Source organism: Lutra lutra, chromosome 12 (genome assembly GCF_902655055.1).
Source record: "Lutra lutra chromosome 12, mLutLut1.2, whole genome shotgun sequence".
Taxonomy (NCBI): Eukaryota; Metazoa; Chordata; class Mammalia; order Carnivora; family Mustelidae; genus Lutra; species Lutra lutra.
Genome location: NC_062289.1, coordinates 53,310,215 through 53,323,241, shown reverse-complemented (window position 1 = coordinate 53,323,241; position 13,027 = coordinate 53,310,215). Strand labels below are relative to the sequence as shown.

Sequence of the window (13,027 nt, the reverse complement as noted above, 5' to 3'; positions counted from 1 at the left end):
ATTTTACATTGCAGAAAAATTCATGGAGCATATAATTACTTATCACGAATTTGCAGAAAATCCTGGGCTTATAGACAATCCTAACCTTGTAATACGGATCTATAACCGGTAAATACTCCTGTTTTTGTAATTATTAAATAGTCTTGCAGAGTTTTGGTTTTTTTCAAAGTGCTCTTTTTAACCGTTATAGTTTTCTTGCCATAAAATGTGCCATTTCCTATAAATGAACTAGTGGACAATGATTTTAAAGTGAAAGAGAAGCCTCAGCCTTAGTTTTCAGTGAAGCATCAAAATGTTACTGTCTTAGATATTTAACTGCATCTCTGCTCAGAGAAGTTTGGCTTGAAGCAAAGGTCGTTCATGTGACCAGAAATTTAGCTGACCATCTCACTGAAAACAATAAGGAATTTTATGTCTTATGCCTATCCTCTCTTCTCTCTCCCTTCTTCTCTTCCCCTTCCTGTATTCTTGCTCTTTCCCTTCTCTGTGTAATGGTTTTGCACAATTTTTATTTCACAGTTATTATAACTGGGCTTTGGCTGCTCCCATGATCCTTAGCTTGCAAGTATTCCAGAAGAGTCTGCCAAAGGTGAGATGATCCATTTCTTTTCATTTTTGAAAGTATCTATAGCATATGATATTTAGAAACATCGATATTTCTAAACTGTACTATGGTCAAAGTTTTGTTTAAAATTAATTTAATATTAGAGAAGACCCAAAGAGTTCTGTGTGCCCACCCAAATTATCTCATGCCCAAAATCTAGGAGATTTGCTGGGCTGCCATATCTTTGTCATTTTTATTAGATATTTATACTGGTTTCTGACTGGGTATAAAAGTTGGGAGATTTTATTAGTTATTAGCTAACTACAGAATGAATGAAAAAAATTCCTCATTAATAAGGAAAGAAGCAGCAAGAAGAGGGTGGTGTGGCCACCAGACGTGTGGCATCCGTGTTATTGGGTCAAATTGTGGCTAATAAGCCTTTTATGTAGAACCTAAAGGTTCTAAATCTGTGTATCAGCTTAGTTGGTCCTCAAAACGCATAAAAATCATGTTATCCAAGGGTAGAGAAATGAGAGCATCCCGCCTGACAGTCCCCCCCAACTGCTTCTCTATAACCAGACCACCCAGCCTCCTACCACAGAACCACCACAGAGCTATGCCACCACAAAAAAGAACTATCTGCCTTTCACTGGTGTTACAGACTCCAGAGTACTTGGGGAGATGTGGAGAATGTTGCTCACATTCCATAATAAAGCACCATCCCACAGGCTGATGGTAGAAAGTAGTTGGGTCTTTGTGACAGACAGATGGCTAGACTGACCCAAGTTGATTGTTTCAGGCCACGGTCGAGTCCTGGGTCAAAGATAAGATGCCAAAGAAGTCTGGTCGCTGGTGGTTTTGGCGTAAGAGAGAAAGCATGACCAAACAGGTAACTGACCTGGAAGAGGTAATTTTTTCCATGGGCTAAAAAGAAGTGAATCTTTGACTTATTCAAAAAACCTTTTTGCCACACACAAGAAAGTCAATTTGGGCTATTCTCTTAGAATATTAATAGTCCCCATTTTGGAACAGTGAGATGTGGAAGTGCTGTACTTACGTGCTTTATTTTGCCTTTCACCTTCACGGCAGCCCAATGTTATAGATGTTTAAGCTCCCACTTTAGAGATAAAGAAACAGGTGCAAAGAGGTGACGTCGCTTGACCAAGCGCACAGAACTGGTGAGGGATGGAGCTAGGGTTTGACCATGAGTCCAGCCCCAAAGCCTGTGCTCTTTCCGCTCTGCTCACTGCGTTACCTTCCAAACAGAAGCAAGAGCTTGTTCTCCTCCCAAGGAGGAGATGGCAGTGGCAGTCGTATCAGTAACTTCTGTTCTGTAGTACTTGTGTCCCTGGCGCAGACATAATGAGTATAGGCCAGTTGTATTCTGTGACTTGAAATAGTGCCCTTTTGAAATTTTCACTTGTTGCTTTGTAGTAACAGCTTTTTGCATAGTAGCATATGACTTCTGTCTCAGATTTCTTTCCTTTGGCACAAGTAGAAAAAGGCTGTTTCTTAAGCATTTTTAAGTTGTGGATTCAGAAAACCATTTTGTTCATTCCTGGAGAGCGCTGCTGATAAGTTTTTACCTGTCAGTCGCTGGGAGGGAAAAATTGCACATTGCTCTTATTATCTTGTTTTAGCTGCCAGAGACCAAGGAAGGGAAATCCGACGCGCCACCAACCAGTGACCTGGCATCGAGCACAAAGGAGCCAGCCAGTGGCAGGTGGGGTGCTCTGTCCTTCCTCTGGGCTCATAACCCCTGGGCTATGTAGCCATTATAATCAAATTGATTTTGACGGTTTTGTTTAATATTTAGTCAGAAATGTCTTTCTCTAATGGACAGTCATGACAGTAAGTGGCTTATTGGTGCCACTCAGGTAGCAGATGATAACTTCTGCTTTTCTTAATTTTTTTTTTTTTTTTTTTTTTAATCAGCTCAGAGGAGTAAACATACTCAGCACTGCTTTTTAAATGTCTTGCTCCATTCCTGGAGCTGTGGAATCAGATGCCTGTGAAATGGAGGCCTTTGGGAAGGGGATCTTGAGGAGCCTTAAGACGTGCTGTCTCTGGTTCCTGCTCCCTGGCTTCCTATCAGGTGCAAAAGGGAGATGCTGAAAATTTCATGATGCACCTGGCCAGCTCAGTTGGTAGAACATGCAACTCTTGATCTCAGGGTCATGAGTTCTAGCCCCCCTACCCCACCTTTGGGTATAGAGATTACTTAAAATTAAATATTTTTTTAAAAATTCCAAAATTGGTGTGGGTCCATTTCATTTCTTAGAAGTAGCACCCCTCTAGATATTTGGTTTGGCTGGCCCTGAAAGATGCCAAGACTTACCCTATTCTCATTCTAGCTGTTCTTATACTTCCCCAAACAGATTCTTTCCTTCTTCTGCTCCAGCTCTTTAATTCAGGGGTTGGTCTAAGCCTGAGCATTCATTTTCTTGCTCTTTGCCCACTTTTGTTAAAGGGGTTATAGCAAATCTATCTTAATGGTTTTTAAAATCTGTGTAAGCAAGTATATTTTCTATAGTTTGCATCTTTTGAAACGTCTGTTATCTTTTCAGTAAAGGTCAATAGACCTAGTAGCTTTCAACGGTCATAGCAGAAAATAATCAGTCATGGCCAGACTATAACGCTGGCTAGTCTGAAAGTGAGGAGGAGGATGACCTCCTCACTCATGGTAGGAATACTCAGGGAACCGAGGGAACAACTCTTCTCATCCCTAGAATGGATTTAGGATCTCTTCATCCTAAATGAAAAGCTCTTCTCAGTGAAGTGCCCTGCTGCTTCTTAAGTAACTGGATTGCTGTTGAATAGGCCAGCTGAGGATGACTCATCGAGCGATGAGGGGTCCCAGGAGCTTGAAGAGTCCATCAAGGTGGACCCTGTTCCCACAGAGCCCCCAAGTCATGGCAGCACAACCTCATATAAGAAGTCTCTTCGACTCTCTTCAGATCAGATTGTGAGTTGTGTGTGATCCGTGTGGATCCAGTCAGTTTATTTTAGTAACTGTTTAATTAACCATGCTTCCTCTTCTGTCCACACTATCCCCAGCCCTGCACACACGACATGGTGTGTGCTCATGTAAACGTTCACACATGGTAGAACAGCATCTCCCTCCCCTGGGGACCACCTGGGGCACCTGGGACATGGCTTCTTCTACCACCCCAGATGTCCCAGTTGAATCTCTGGGAATGAGCCAAGGGATCTGTATTTTCAACCTGTTTCCCAGATGAGTCTTGCCCAGCCAGCCCATCACTGGGCCATACACTGTCTTTTAGGAGCCACAACAACAGAGAAATGCCATTTTCTTATTTAGATGCAGTTTCCTCTTTCCTATTTGTTTCCCACTCCTTTCCCCCTGTTTTCAGTTTGAAATGGTCTTGCTATGCCCCAGGCCTGTCAGGTATGGAGGAAGAGCAGAGACATTTGGTTTCTTGGGGGAATCAGAAAAATCGCTTAGAATTCCAGAACATCATTCGGGCAGTGGCTCCTTCAGCCTCTTCTGAGCAAGCTCTCCATGCTGTGCTGGGCAGGGTGCATGCCTATGCAACAGAAACCATCCTGCCTTGAGCTGAAGCCCTGAAACACTGGTGGTGGTGATGTAAATATTCAGACTCTGTTGTAAACTCTGTTTTCACCTGGTTTTTTCCCTTTTATTACAATAATCGTATTCATGTACTTCTGTCCATTCCTTATACATCCCCCTGTACAAGTACACACACACACACACACACACACATTTAGGGATTAGGATCCTTTCTTCACTTAACATTATATTTTAGCAATCTCTCAATGAATATATATTATTGGAAACTGATTTTTAATTGTACGTAATTCCATCAAAGTGATATCCCATTTATTTTATAAATTATCTATGATTTTCCTTATTCTCTTACTTTTTATAAAAGGCAAAACTGAAGCTCCAAGATGGCCCAAATGATGTTGTGTTTAGTATTACAACCCAGTATCAAGGTACCTGCCGCTGTGCGGGAACCATTTACCTGTGGAATTGGAATGACAAGGTCATCATTTCTGATATTGATGGAACGATAACCAAGTAAGCACGAGCCCATGGTAGGCAGCAGCAGTCAAGGCGTAGGCTGCTGTGCAGTAGTGGGTAGGATCAGGGGGATCCCTCCTTGGCCACCGTCAGGTGTTTTTAAAACTCTCTGCACTGAGACTTGCATGCTGAGGTCACATGTGGTCACACGTGGTCACACACAGTCATTCTGTGGATGGTGAAGATGAATGGAGTCATACAAATTAACATTGAAGATAACTTTTGGAAAGATTTAGTTATTTGGCTCCAAGTTCTGGCATTAAATTTTTTAAAAAGTAAGAAGGTGTTGCGATTAGGGAGGAAGAAAAGAGGATGTGTGGTTGTAAATTATCGCTAAAAATGAACATCTGGCTTCTACTTTTAGAAGTTCCTTAGTGGGTGGGTGTACACTCAGGGGACTGCCTTGCTGTTGCACAAGCCATGACAAAGTTGTGCCTATAGATTAGATTGTCCCTAGACCTGCCTCTACCCAGTGGTATTAGCAACTGGCATTATAGTAGGAAAACACTTGGCTTTATGTGCTTTGTTTCTGATACCTTTTCCTATTTCTACCTTCTTAGGTCTGATGCCTTGGGGCAGATTCTTCCACAGCTGGGTAAAGACTGGACTCATCAGGGTATAGCAAAGCTCTACCATTCCATCAATGAGTAGGTGTCCCCTCCCCCGTGTCCACATGCTCATGTAGCCTCACACAAAGAAAAGCAGCAGCCACCGTTTCTGGAACATGAGCTGTGTGCTAGCCATCGTGTTACATGTCTCAGCCGTCTCCTCTACGCTGCATAGCGCTGGGAGTTGCAGGCGCTTCCTGGATCTATAGTTTTAGCTATCCTGTGGGGGCGGGGGGGGGGCTTTGCTTTAATTTAACAGGAGAGCCAGTTTTCATTTTTGGTTTATTAGTTGGGTTTTTTAAAATCTGATTTCACTGAGTAGGTAATGTGTGCATGCATGAGGGAAACATTTCACCAATGTGAAATTCCTGCTTCTCCTTTCTGTTGGAGCAACAGCGGAAACAGTGCTGTGGCCTTTGTGGACCATAGTGTGTATGAGTTAAATTGATTTGAAGACTCAGTGTCTTAAGCATTAGTTGAGAATGCCGTAATAGGAAAATTGTGAGTATGTCTATTACCCAGGTGTGATTTTGTTCCTTGTCTTACAGAGTGGTTTGCATTCTATAAATTGTCTTTATAAATAAGATCCTTTGCATTTTTCGTTTATGGCAGGTAATTTAAAGATAGTCCAAGATTTTTGTTCTTTATTCTGATTCTCATGGACTAGATGCTAAAGATACATCAATCTTACAAATTTAGCAGATGCCTAGTTACATATACCTGCATTTTCCCCCATGGTGTTTTCCATGGAAAATTGAGATCCTTATAATGCTGCTTTCCTTATTAAATTCAAGAATTTTATTTTCACAATAAATGAAAGGAACTGTATTTAAATCTTCTAAAAGAATAGTGCTGCTTCGGGGTGCCTGGGTGGCTCAGTCAGTTAAGCATCTGCCTTTGGCTCAGGTTATGATCTCTTGGGATTGAATCCCACTTCAGACGTCCTGCTTATTAGTTGGGAGTCTGCTGCCTCTCTCACTCTGCTCCTCTACCTGCTTTTTAATGCACTCATGCTCTTTGTCTCTTTTTCTCTCAAATAAATAAATCTTTAAAAAATAAAATGAAATGTAAAAAAAATAATAATAATAATAGTGCTCTTTTTTTTTTTTTAAACTTTGCTCAAAGGATGTTTCTAAACAGGACATGTTCTCTTTCAGAAATGGCTACAAGTTTCTCTACTGCTCCGCTCGTGCCATTGGCATGGCTGACATGACCCGTGGCTACCTGCACTGGGTCAATGACAAGGGCACAATCTTACCTCGGGGCCCTTTGATGTTATCCCCCAGCAGCTTGTTCTCAGCCTTCCACAGGTACCTCTCCTACGCAGGCTTGCATGCCCACTCCAGGGGAAGGGGTCTGATTGGTGGGGAGATCGAAAGTCAAACTCACTGTAAGGGTTTGTATATCATTCCAAGCTTCTGCATGTCTTGGTTCTTGGGCTCCCCCAGAGCATTTTAACTCTGAGCTCACCCAGTCCATAATCAGACACTGTCCAAAAGAGTCAAGCTATCAAGTTTTCCCCTTCCCTAAACCCCATCACTCAGAATGTCAGTCTTTCTTGACTAGAACAGAAGGAGAAAGAGAGATGCTGGTTACAAAAGACTTTCAGAAATGATTGTGACCACCGAAGTCTTTTCAGGACCATACAACAGGGAAAACAACATTTCAAATTTGGTCATTGTTTTGGTTTTTTTTGCTTGTTTTTGCCTAGGGAAGTGATAGAAAAGAAGCCAGAGAAGTTCAAAATTGAGTGTCTAAATGATATCAAGAATCTGTTTGCCCCATCTAAGCAGCCCTTCTATGCTGCCTTTGGAAACCGTCCAAATGTAAGTGTCTCCTCTGGGCTACACATTCTGGTGTTTTCAGAGGAATATTTTTTAGGGTACCGCCCTGTCATGATTCTCAAACCAATTGTATAAGCAAAATGGATATTGTGCTGAATAGGTTTTCGTTTTCTCTATTCTTAATTTCTGTTCTGTAGCTGACATCTGCCCTAGAGTTTTGATGTATGAGAAAGGGCACTTTGCCGTTGTTTCTGTGGCTTTGCTTCCATCTCCTTAGGTAGTTCTGACTCGTGTTCTAAGTGGTTCTAAGCCGTGCTCTTGGATCCCCGCCCCCAGAGAGTGCTCAGCCTTCCCTAATGCTTCTCAGCCTCTCTGCATAGTCGGCCCTCCAGTTCCCGGCTGCGGAGGGTGTTGCTCTCTGGCCTCTGGCAGGCAGCGGGGCCGACCTGCTCCTGGGCCCGAGCCTCTGCTCCATGCCCAGTGTTCTAACTGTAGTGCCCTTGGCTTTGGCTCCCCTTTTCAGTTTGGGTTTGCCCGGAGATCACCTTCCGCAGCAGAGCTGCACTGTGCAAGCTCCACATGTTTGCTGTACACCGTCTCCTGCTTGTGCAGTTCTTCTGGCTCACAAGGAACCAGAGAAGCATCTCTCAATGTCTTTTCTTATAATCATGCTATTTAATGTTTTCTTGTCCAGGATGTCTATGCTTACACACAAGTGGGAGTTCCAGACTGCAGAATATTCACCGTGAACCCCAAGGGCGAATTAATACAAGAAAGGACCAAAGGAAACAAATCCTCGTAAGTATGTTCCTGTTTCCCAGCCCACTGCCCATAGCCAGGGGTGAACCTGGGGACAGAGTCTCAGGATCAGCCTCGCCTCCCCTGCCCAGTAGCAGAACTGTACCTGCGTTTTGGAGGCTTTCCTTTTTGCCTGGGTGTTTTTGCCTCTGTAATAGCTTCTGAACCAGGATCACTTACGATCCTAGACTTCAAAGAGGGCCATGCCCCGGGAGGGGTTGGATGCCTTGCACTGAGGCCTCTTAGTAACTAACTTCACAGCACATAGTCCTGGGCTCTGATGTCACTTAAGGGTGACAGTTTGTGTGTTCTTCCTCAACCACTTCTAGGTATCATAGACTGAGCGAGCTCGTGGAGCACGTTTTCCCGCTTCTCAACAAGGAACAAAACTCTGCCTTTCCCTGCCCAGAGTTCAGCTCCTTCTGCTACTGGCGAGACCCGATCCCCCAAGTGGACCTGGACGACCTGGCGTGAAGTGGCACCTCCCAGGGAGGTCCTTAGGCATTTGCCCCATAGCAAGGGAAGGTGACCAGCACTTCTGGACGGAGGCCACTGGGCTACCCTCCAAGCCCCAGGTGCAGGACAAGACACGTGTTGACAGCTGGACACCATCAGGCACCAGGAGAGCTCCTGGAGCTGGAACCGTTGTCTTCCTTTCCCTTCCCAGGCCTGTCAGGGTTGCCACTCGGAGTCCTGAGCAGGCAGGCAGGCGAGGAGCTTGGACCTGTGGTGGGAGGCCTAGGCTCCTATTACTAGTCGTCCTCACACATGTGCTGTGTCAAGTGTGTGCCGGTGCTCCTTTAACTGAATAATTTAAAAGGAAGAAAAAAGCTAAACAAAAGGGGACCAAAACATGTATAAAGTAAAGTGTTATAATTTCCACTGGGAAGTTGAGAGTGTTTCTCTCTAAAACCAGGGCTTTCTTTAGGGGATCAGGGTCCACTAAGCTGCTACAGATCCAGTTAGTGATGTTGGTTCAAACCACCTGTGCACATTTCTTCCATGGGCTCTTCCTTCTCTGCCACCATGAAACAGGATGTCTGCTCGGTGGGCTGCTCCAGGCAGGGGCCAGGGCCACTGATCCCAGCCCCACAGATACGGGCTTCTGGGGACAAAAAGCCCCTTAGATCATTGCCTTCTCAACTGTGGCTAGCCTATCTGTATTGTCTTGGACCCAGTCAGGACAGAAAGGTCTTGCTGGATGTGCTTGGTGCCTGTAGTACTGTAAGAGTACTAATGGTGGGAGTTGATTGGACAATAAGCAACAGCTCTGTTTTCAGGGAGGCCTTAGAAATGCAGATAGGCATTCGTGTGGGGTCCTGGAAGAGTCCTTTTCTCTGTCCTTCTGCCTTCAGCTTAGTCTCCCAGCCTGGTTGTAATGAGGCTGGGTGGTCCAAGCAGACAGCTCCAGGGGAGTGTCTGCCCCATGAGCCCCTCCAGAACTGAGAGCCTGGGTGTTGATGGCAACCTCAGTGTTAGAATCCAGAGGACTGTCAGAGAGAAGGCCTCCATGCATGCACAGGCCTTGGCCGGCAGGGAAGCACTCAGCCAGGCGCCAGAGCAGAGGACGGAAGCTGCGGATCCAGGTGCCCCCTTGGAGCGGCTTCCGTGCCCACCTCTGCTGGTCTGGGACTTGGGCTGCGGTGCTCTCCTCACTCTCCTCGTTTTAGTTTGCCCCGCCCAAGTAATACTGACCTAAGATGGAGAAATGGGGTGATTATTTTTCTAGATTGGAGAGTTGGAAGTCCCTTTAGTTTGGCCATTTCTCCGCACACTTTTGTATGTGGAGACCGCGGTAGAGCCCACCGAACGCAGCTCTGTGGCAGAACACGGAGGCACATGCTCCCAGAGGAGGACCAATGAGTGCTGCTTCCGGTGCAAACTTTCCGCCCTTCAGTAGTGCAAGGACTAATTGTTTAAAGAGTTTATTTATGTACAGTAGGTTAGGCAAACTCGGTTATGTTTCTAGGAAATTTTGCCCAGTTAGTGACTTAAAATCTGAGCAGCGGTGCAGCTGGTGGGCTCCGAGACGCTGCCAGTGTATCCTCTCCACGTTCATTTTCCAGGAAGAATATGAGCTTTCTGCGCTGAACCTGAGCTTACTAGGGCTTCTCTGCACACATGCGGTACAGGAAATCTTGACCTTCTATAGTCCTCTTTAGGTTGTCTTTTAAAGAGTTTTTTGATTAGACTATTCCTTTTCCTCGATAAGTTCTTCTCTGTGGACACACGGGCCTTCTGTAGGTCTGACCCAGGGGCCCAGGTCTCCCAACTCCTGTGCCGAGGTGGGACAGGCCCCTCTGTCCTGGTGTCCATAAGCACTAGACTTTGTTGTTTTGTTGCTGCAGATTGATCCAGTGGGTACATTTGCTAATTAACGTGAATCTTTTTCCTTATTTAAAGGAGTCCCTCTTGCTGAAAGTAGATGATTACTATCACTATAGTGTTAATGAAAGTATTAAGTTTGTGCTAAAACCCATTGCCATTTGGTACAAATGACATTTGTTCTTTCTGTGAAAGAGAGTTACCCTCGAGTGTGTTTGTACACAGACCATTCCAATGGTGAGTTAATGAAGAAGCGTTATCCCGTGCTGCTTTTGGTGATGGGCGGGATCACGGGGTGATCGCAAGCAGATTGGGCTTTTCGAAGTCATTCTCTCGGTTGTTCCACTGGTGAAATGGCCTTGGCCCCTTACCCTCTCTCCAATTCAACCTGACTTGAGTATTTGCCTTGCTCCCCACGTGCTGAAGCTTCTCTGGCTGTGGTGTCGACATCTGCGTCTCTGGCAGGTGTGAGGAAGTGCGCGTGTGGGCCCGGAGCATGCACACTTAGCCGCCGTGTGTGAGGACTGTTTGCTGTGCTCAAAGCCATCTGCTTAGTTTTCAACTGGAAAAAGAAAAAACTTATAGTGTGATGTCTATCCTAAAATGAAAGCTGCTAATGGTCACAGGGAGAACAGCTGAGGAACGACAGCTAGCTAAATGACCAGAAAGTGCCTGTGCCCATAGGAGCACATGTGGCCCTTCGGGACGATGTTCTTGAAGGTGCAGGCAAGACCTTTAAAGAGAAGTAGAAAGTAAATGCTTTCTCCTTTTGCTAGTTGGTGAAAACAAACTCTTCCAGGGAATTTTAGCATCTTTAAGTATCCTGTTGACTCTGGGAAGTCTTGTTTTCCTGTTTGAGAATATGCTGTATTTAATGAAACCGGTTAAAAATTGAGTTTTTGTTTAAGTGCTCTTTCCAGGTGAAAACTACTTTTTTGGTTTGTTTTGAAGGTAAGAGAGGGAGGGGGAAACTTTGTTGTTTTAATTTAATTAATTACATTTAGTCTATGATGGAGTATTTGATTATTAGCAATGCCACTAATAAGTTTTAAGTTGTCAGAAATTAATTGTAAACATCAGTACAGTACTCTCAGTCATGGCAAAGACAGTTATCCGAAGATAAATGGCTCATATTTTGGTGCAGTGTTTGATGTTCAAAACAAGACGTTACAACAATAAACAAGCGTAAACTGAATGCATTTGACTCCTTCCTTCAGAAGACATTTAAACCATATTCTCTGTACTCTTGCCAGAAATTGATAATTTCCATAAATTAGCATTTTGATCTCTGCTGACACAAATTCATCTACAGAAAGGACCTCTTTTGGTGCTTATTTTTATAAAACCTGACTCCAAAAGTGAGGCTACACTCCCAGGAACCAACCTCTCTTGCTTTGTAGGTTCTGCCAGAGAATGATTCATTCATACATATGTAATTTCTGGTGTGTTCTCCCTGGCATCCTCTAGGCTGTCAGGGATCCCCCAAGAGGCCTGCTCAGAGCCTTTGCCACCCCACCTTTCATGAAACCCTCCCTCTGGGTGAGTACCACTTAGCAGTTCAGCCTAGGAGAGTCAAAGTGATCTTGAATCAAAAACCACACCCCACATACTACTTAATGAGTGTCATTATTCCCCCAAATTGCTGGGCTCTACCAGATGCAGCATGTGCTGGACAGGTATCCCAAAGCCCTCCTTGAGAGCCTACTTTCAAGTACAGGAAAGCTTGTCCTGTCCTGCTGCTTTGCCTTGACATGAGCGCAGGGTGAGGGGACCCAGGGGTCTTTGGGGTGTACGTAGGGAACAGAAAGGATGCACTCGCAGGGAAGTTGACTGTAAAGGAGCCAGCTCCCAGTGCTTGGGGGTGAAGCAGCAAGGGCTCATCCCTGCAGCTCCTTAGAGTGGAGCCTGCCTTTTCCCTTCCCTTGATAGGACAGTGTAAGAAGGAAGCGTGTTCAGAAAGTGGGTGCAGATACACGTGAAGGCATGTTGTAGATGTGCAAGTGTGTGTTGGTTCTGTCCCTCTGATCACAGACACTCCTTTCAAACCACTCATGAGAAACCGCAGGAAAGATGATAGGGCCACTGAGAAAGCTCGATTAATGCGCTGTGGTGGAAATAATTGCAGAAGGAGCCCTGATGTAGCTGTCATTCTATTTTATCTTGACGTAAACACAGGAGCTGCTGTAATTAGACTTCGTTTACCTTGCCAATCTTGGATACACAGAGCTGAAATTCATGTTTTTCAGTGAGTGAGGAGGACCACGCTTCACTCAGTGCTCTAGAGAACCAACCATGGAGCAGAAGGAGCAGTCACTGGCTCCCTTCTGTCTGGCCCCTGCCTTTCCGGCTGTTGAACATTTGTCCCCTTTGGCACTAAAGTCTTTACAGAGGGTGTGAGGGAAAGAGGGCGAAAGTAGGTCCATGTGCCAACTGGGTTTTCCTGAAAATGCTCCACTGCCTTGGGGTTTTTTGCATGAGTCATTTCTAGGACAGACAGACTCTGTCAGCCACCTTTAGCCAATTCCCCAGCTGTAGAAATGGGGAAAGAGAATGCCCCCCTCCCCCCACCATCAACTCTTAGATCCAGATTTTAAAGTTCTAAAACCAGTGGCAGTTCTTGGTCACTTCTCCCTACCTGGGGTAAGGGAATGAGGAAGAAGGCTCCTGTCAGACCTGTCCAGTGGCCACCCTGTTACCGCATTTGCAAGCAGTCCTGGAAACTCACAGCATTTTTTTATAGCATAAGAGTATCCAGTGGCTTGATCTCAGGCCCAGGAGACTTGTTTCTCTGATCCGCATCTTTCCCTGGGGCTCTAGGGGACTTTTCTCCCCATGGGCACTTGATCGGCCAAGAGATTTTACCAGCCTGTTGAGCAGGGACCACCTGAAGCTAAGGGTCCTA

The 13,027-nt window shown here is 45.1% G+C and overlaps 1 protein-coding gene across 3 annotated transcripts in view; it reads left to right on the top strand.

Moving 5' to 3' along the window:
• LPIN2 (lipin 2) overlaps nucleotides 1-11,320 on the top strand; it is an 89,540-nt gene extending 78,220 nt beyond the window's left edge. For all 3 annotated transcript variants that reach the window (XM_047696350.1, XM_047696351.1, XM_047696349.1), the window contains exons 10-20: nucleotides 15-108; nucleotides 520-589; nucleotides 1,344-1,433; nucleotides 2,185-2,267; nucleotides 3,365-3,509; nucleotides 4,459-4,607; nucleotides 5,171-5,257; nucleotides 6,376-6,528; nucleotides 6,930-7,044; nucleotides 7,697-7,800; nucleotides 8,130-11,320. In XM_047696350.1, coding sequence (XP_047552306.1) covers nucleotides 15-108; nucleotides 520-589; nucleotides 1,344-1,433; nucleotides 2,185-2,267; nucleotides 3,365-3,509; nucleotides 4,459-4,607; nucleotides 5,171-5,257; nucleotides 6,376-6,528; nucleotides 6,930-7,044; nucleotides 7,697-7,800; nucleotides 8,130-8,274 — 1,235 coding nt within the window. In that variant the 3' untranslated portion in view covers nucleotides 8,275-11,320. The remainder of the gene's footprint in view (nucleotides 1-14; nucleotides 109-519; nucleotides 590-1,343; nucleotides 1,434-2,184; nucleotides 2,268-3,364; nucleotides 3,510-4,458; nucleotides 4,608-5,170; nucleotides 5,258-6,375; nucleotides 6,529-6,929; nucleotides 7,045-7,696; nucleotides 7,801-8,129) is intronic.
• Nucleotides 11,321-13,027: the final 1,707 nt, after the last annotated feature.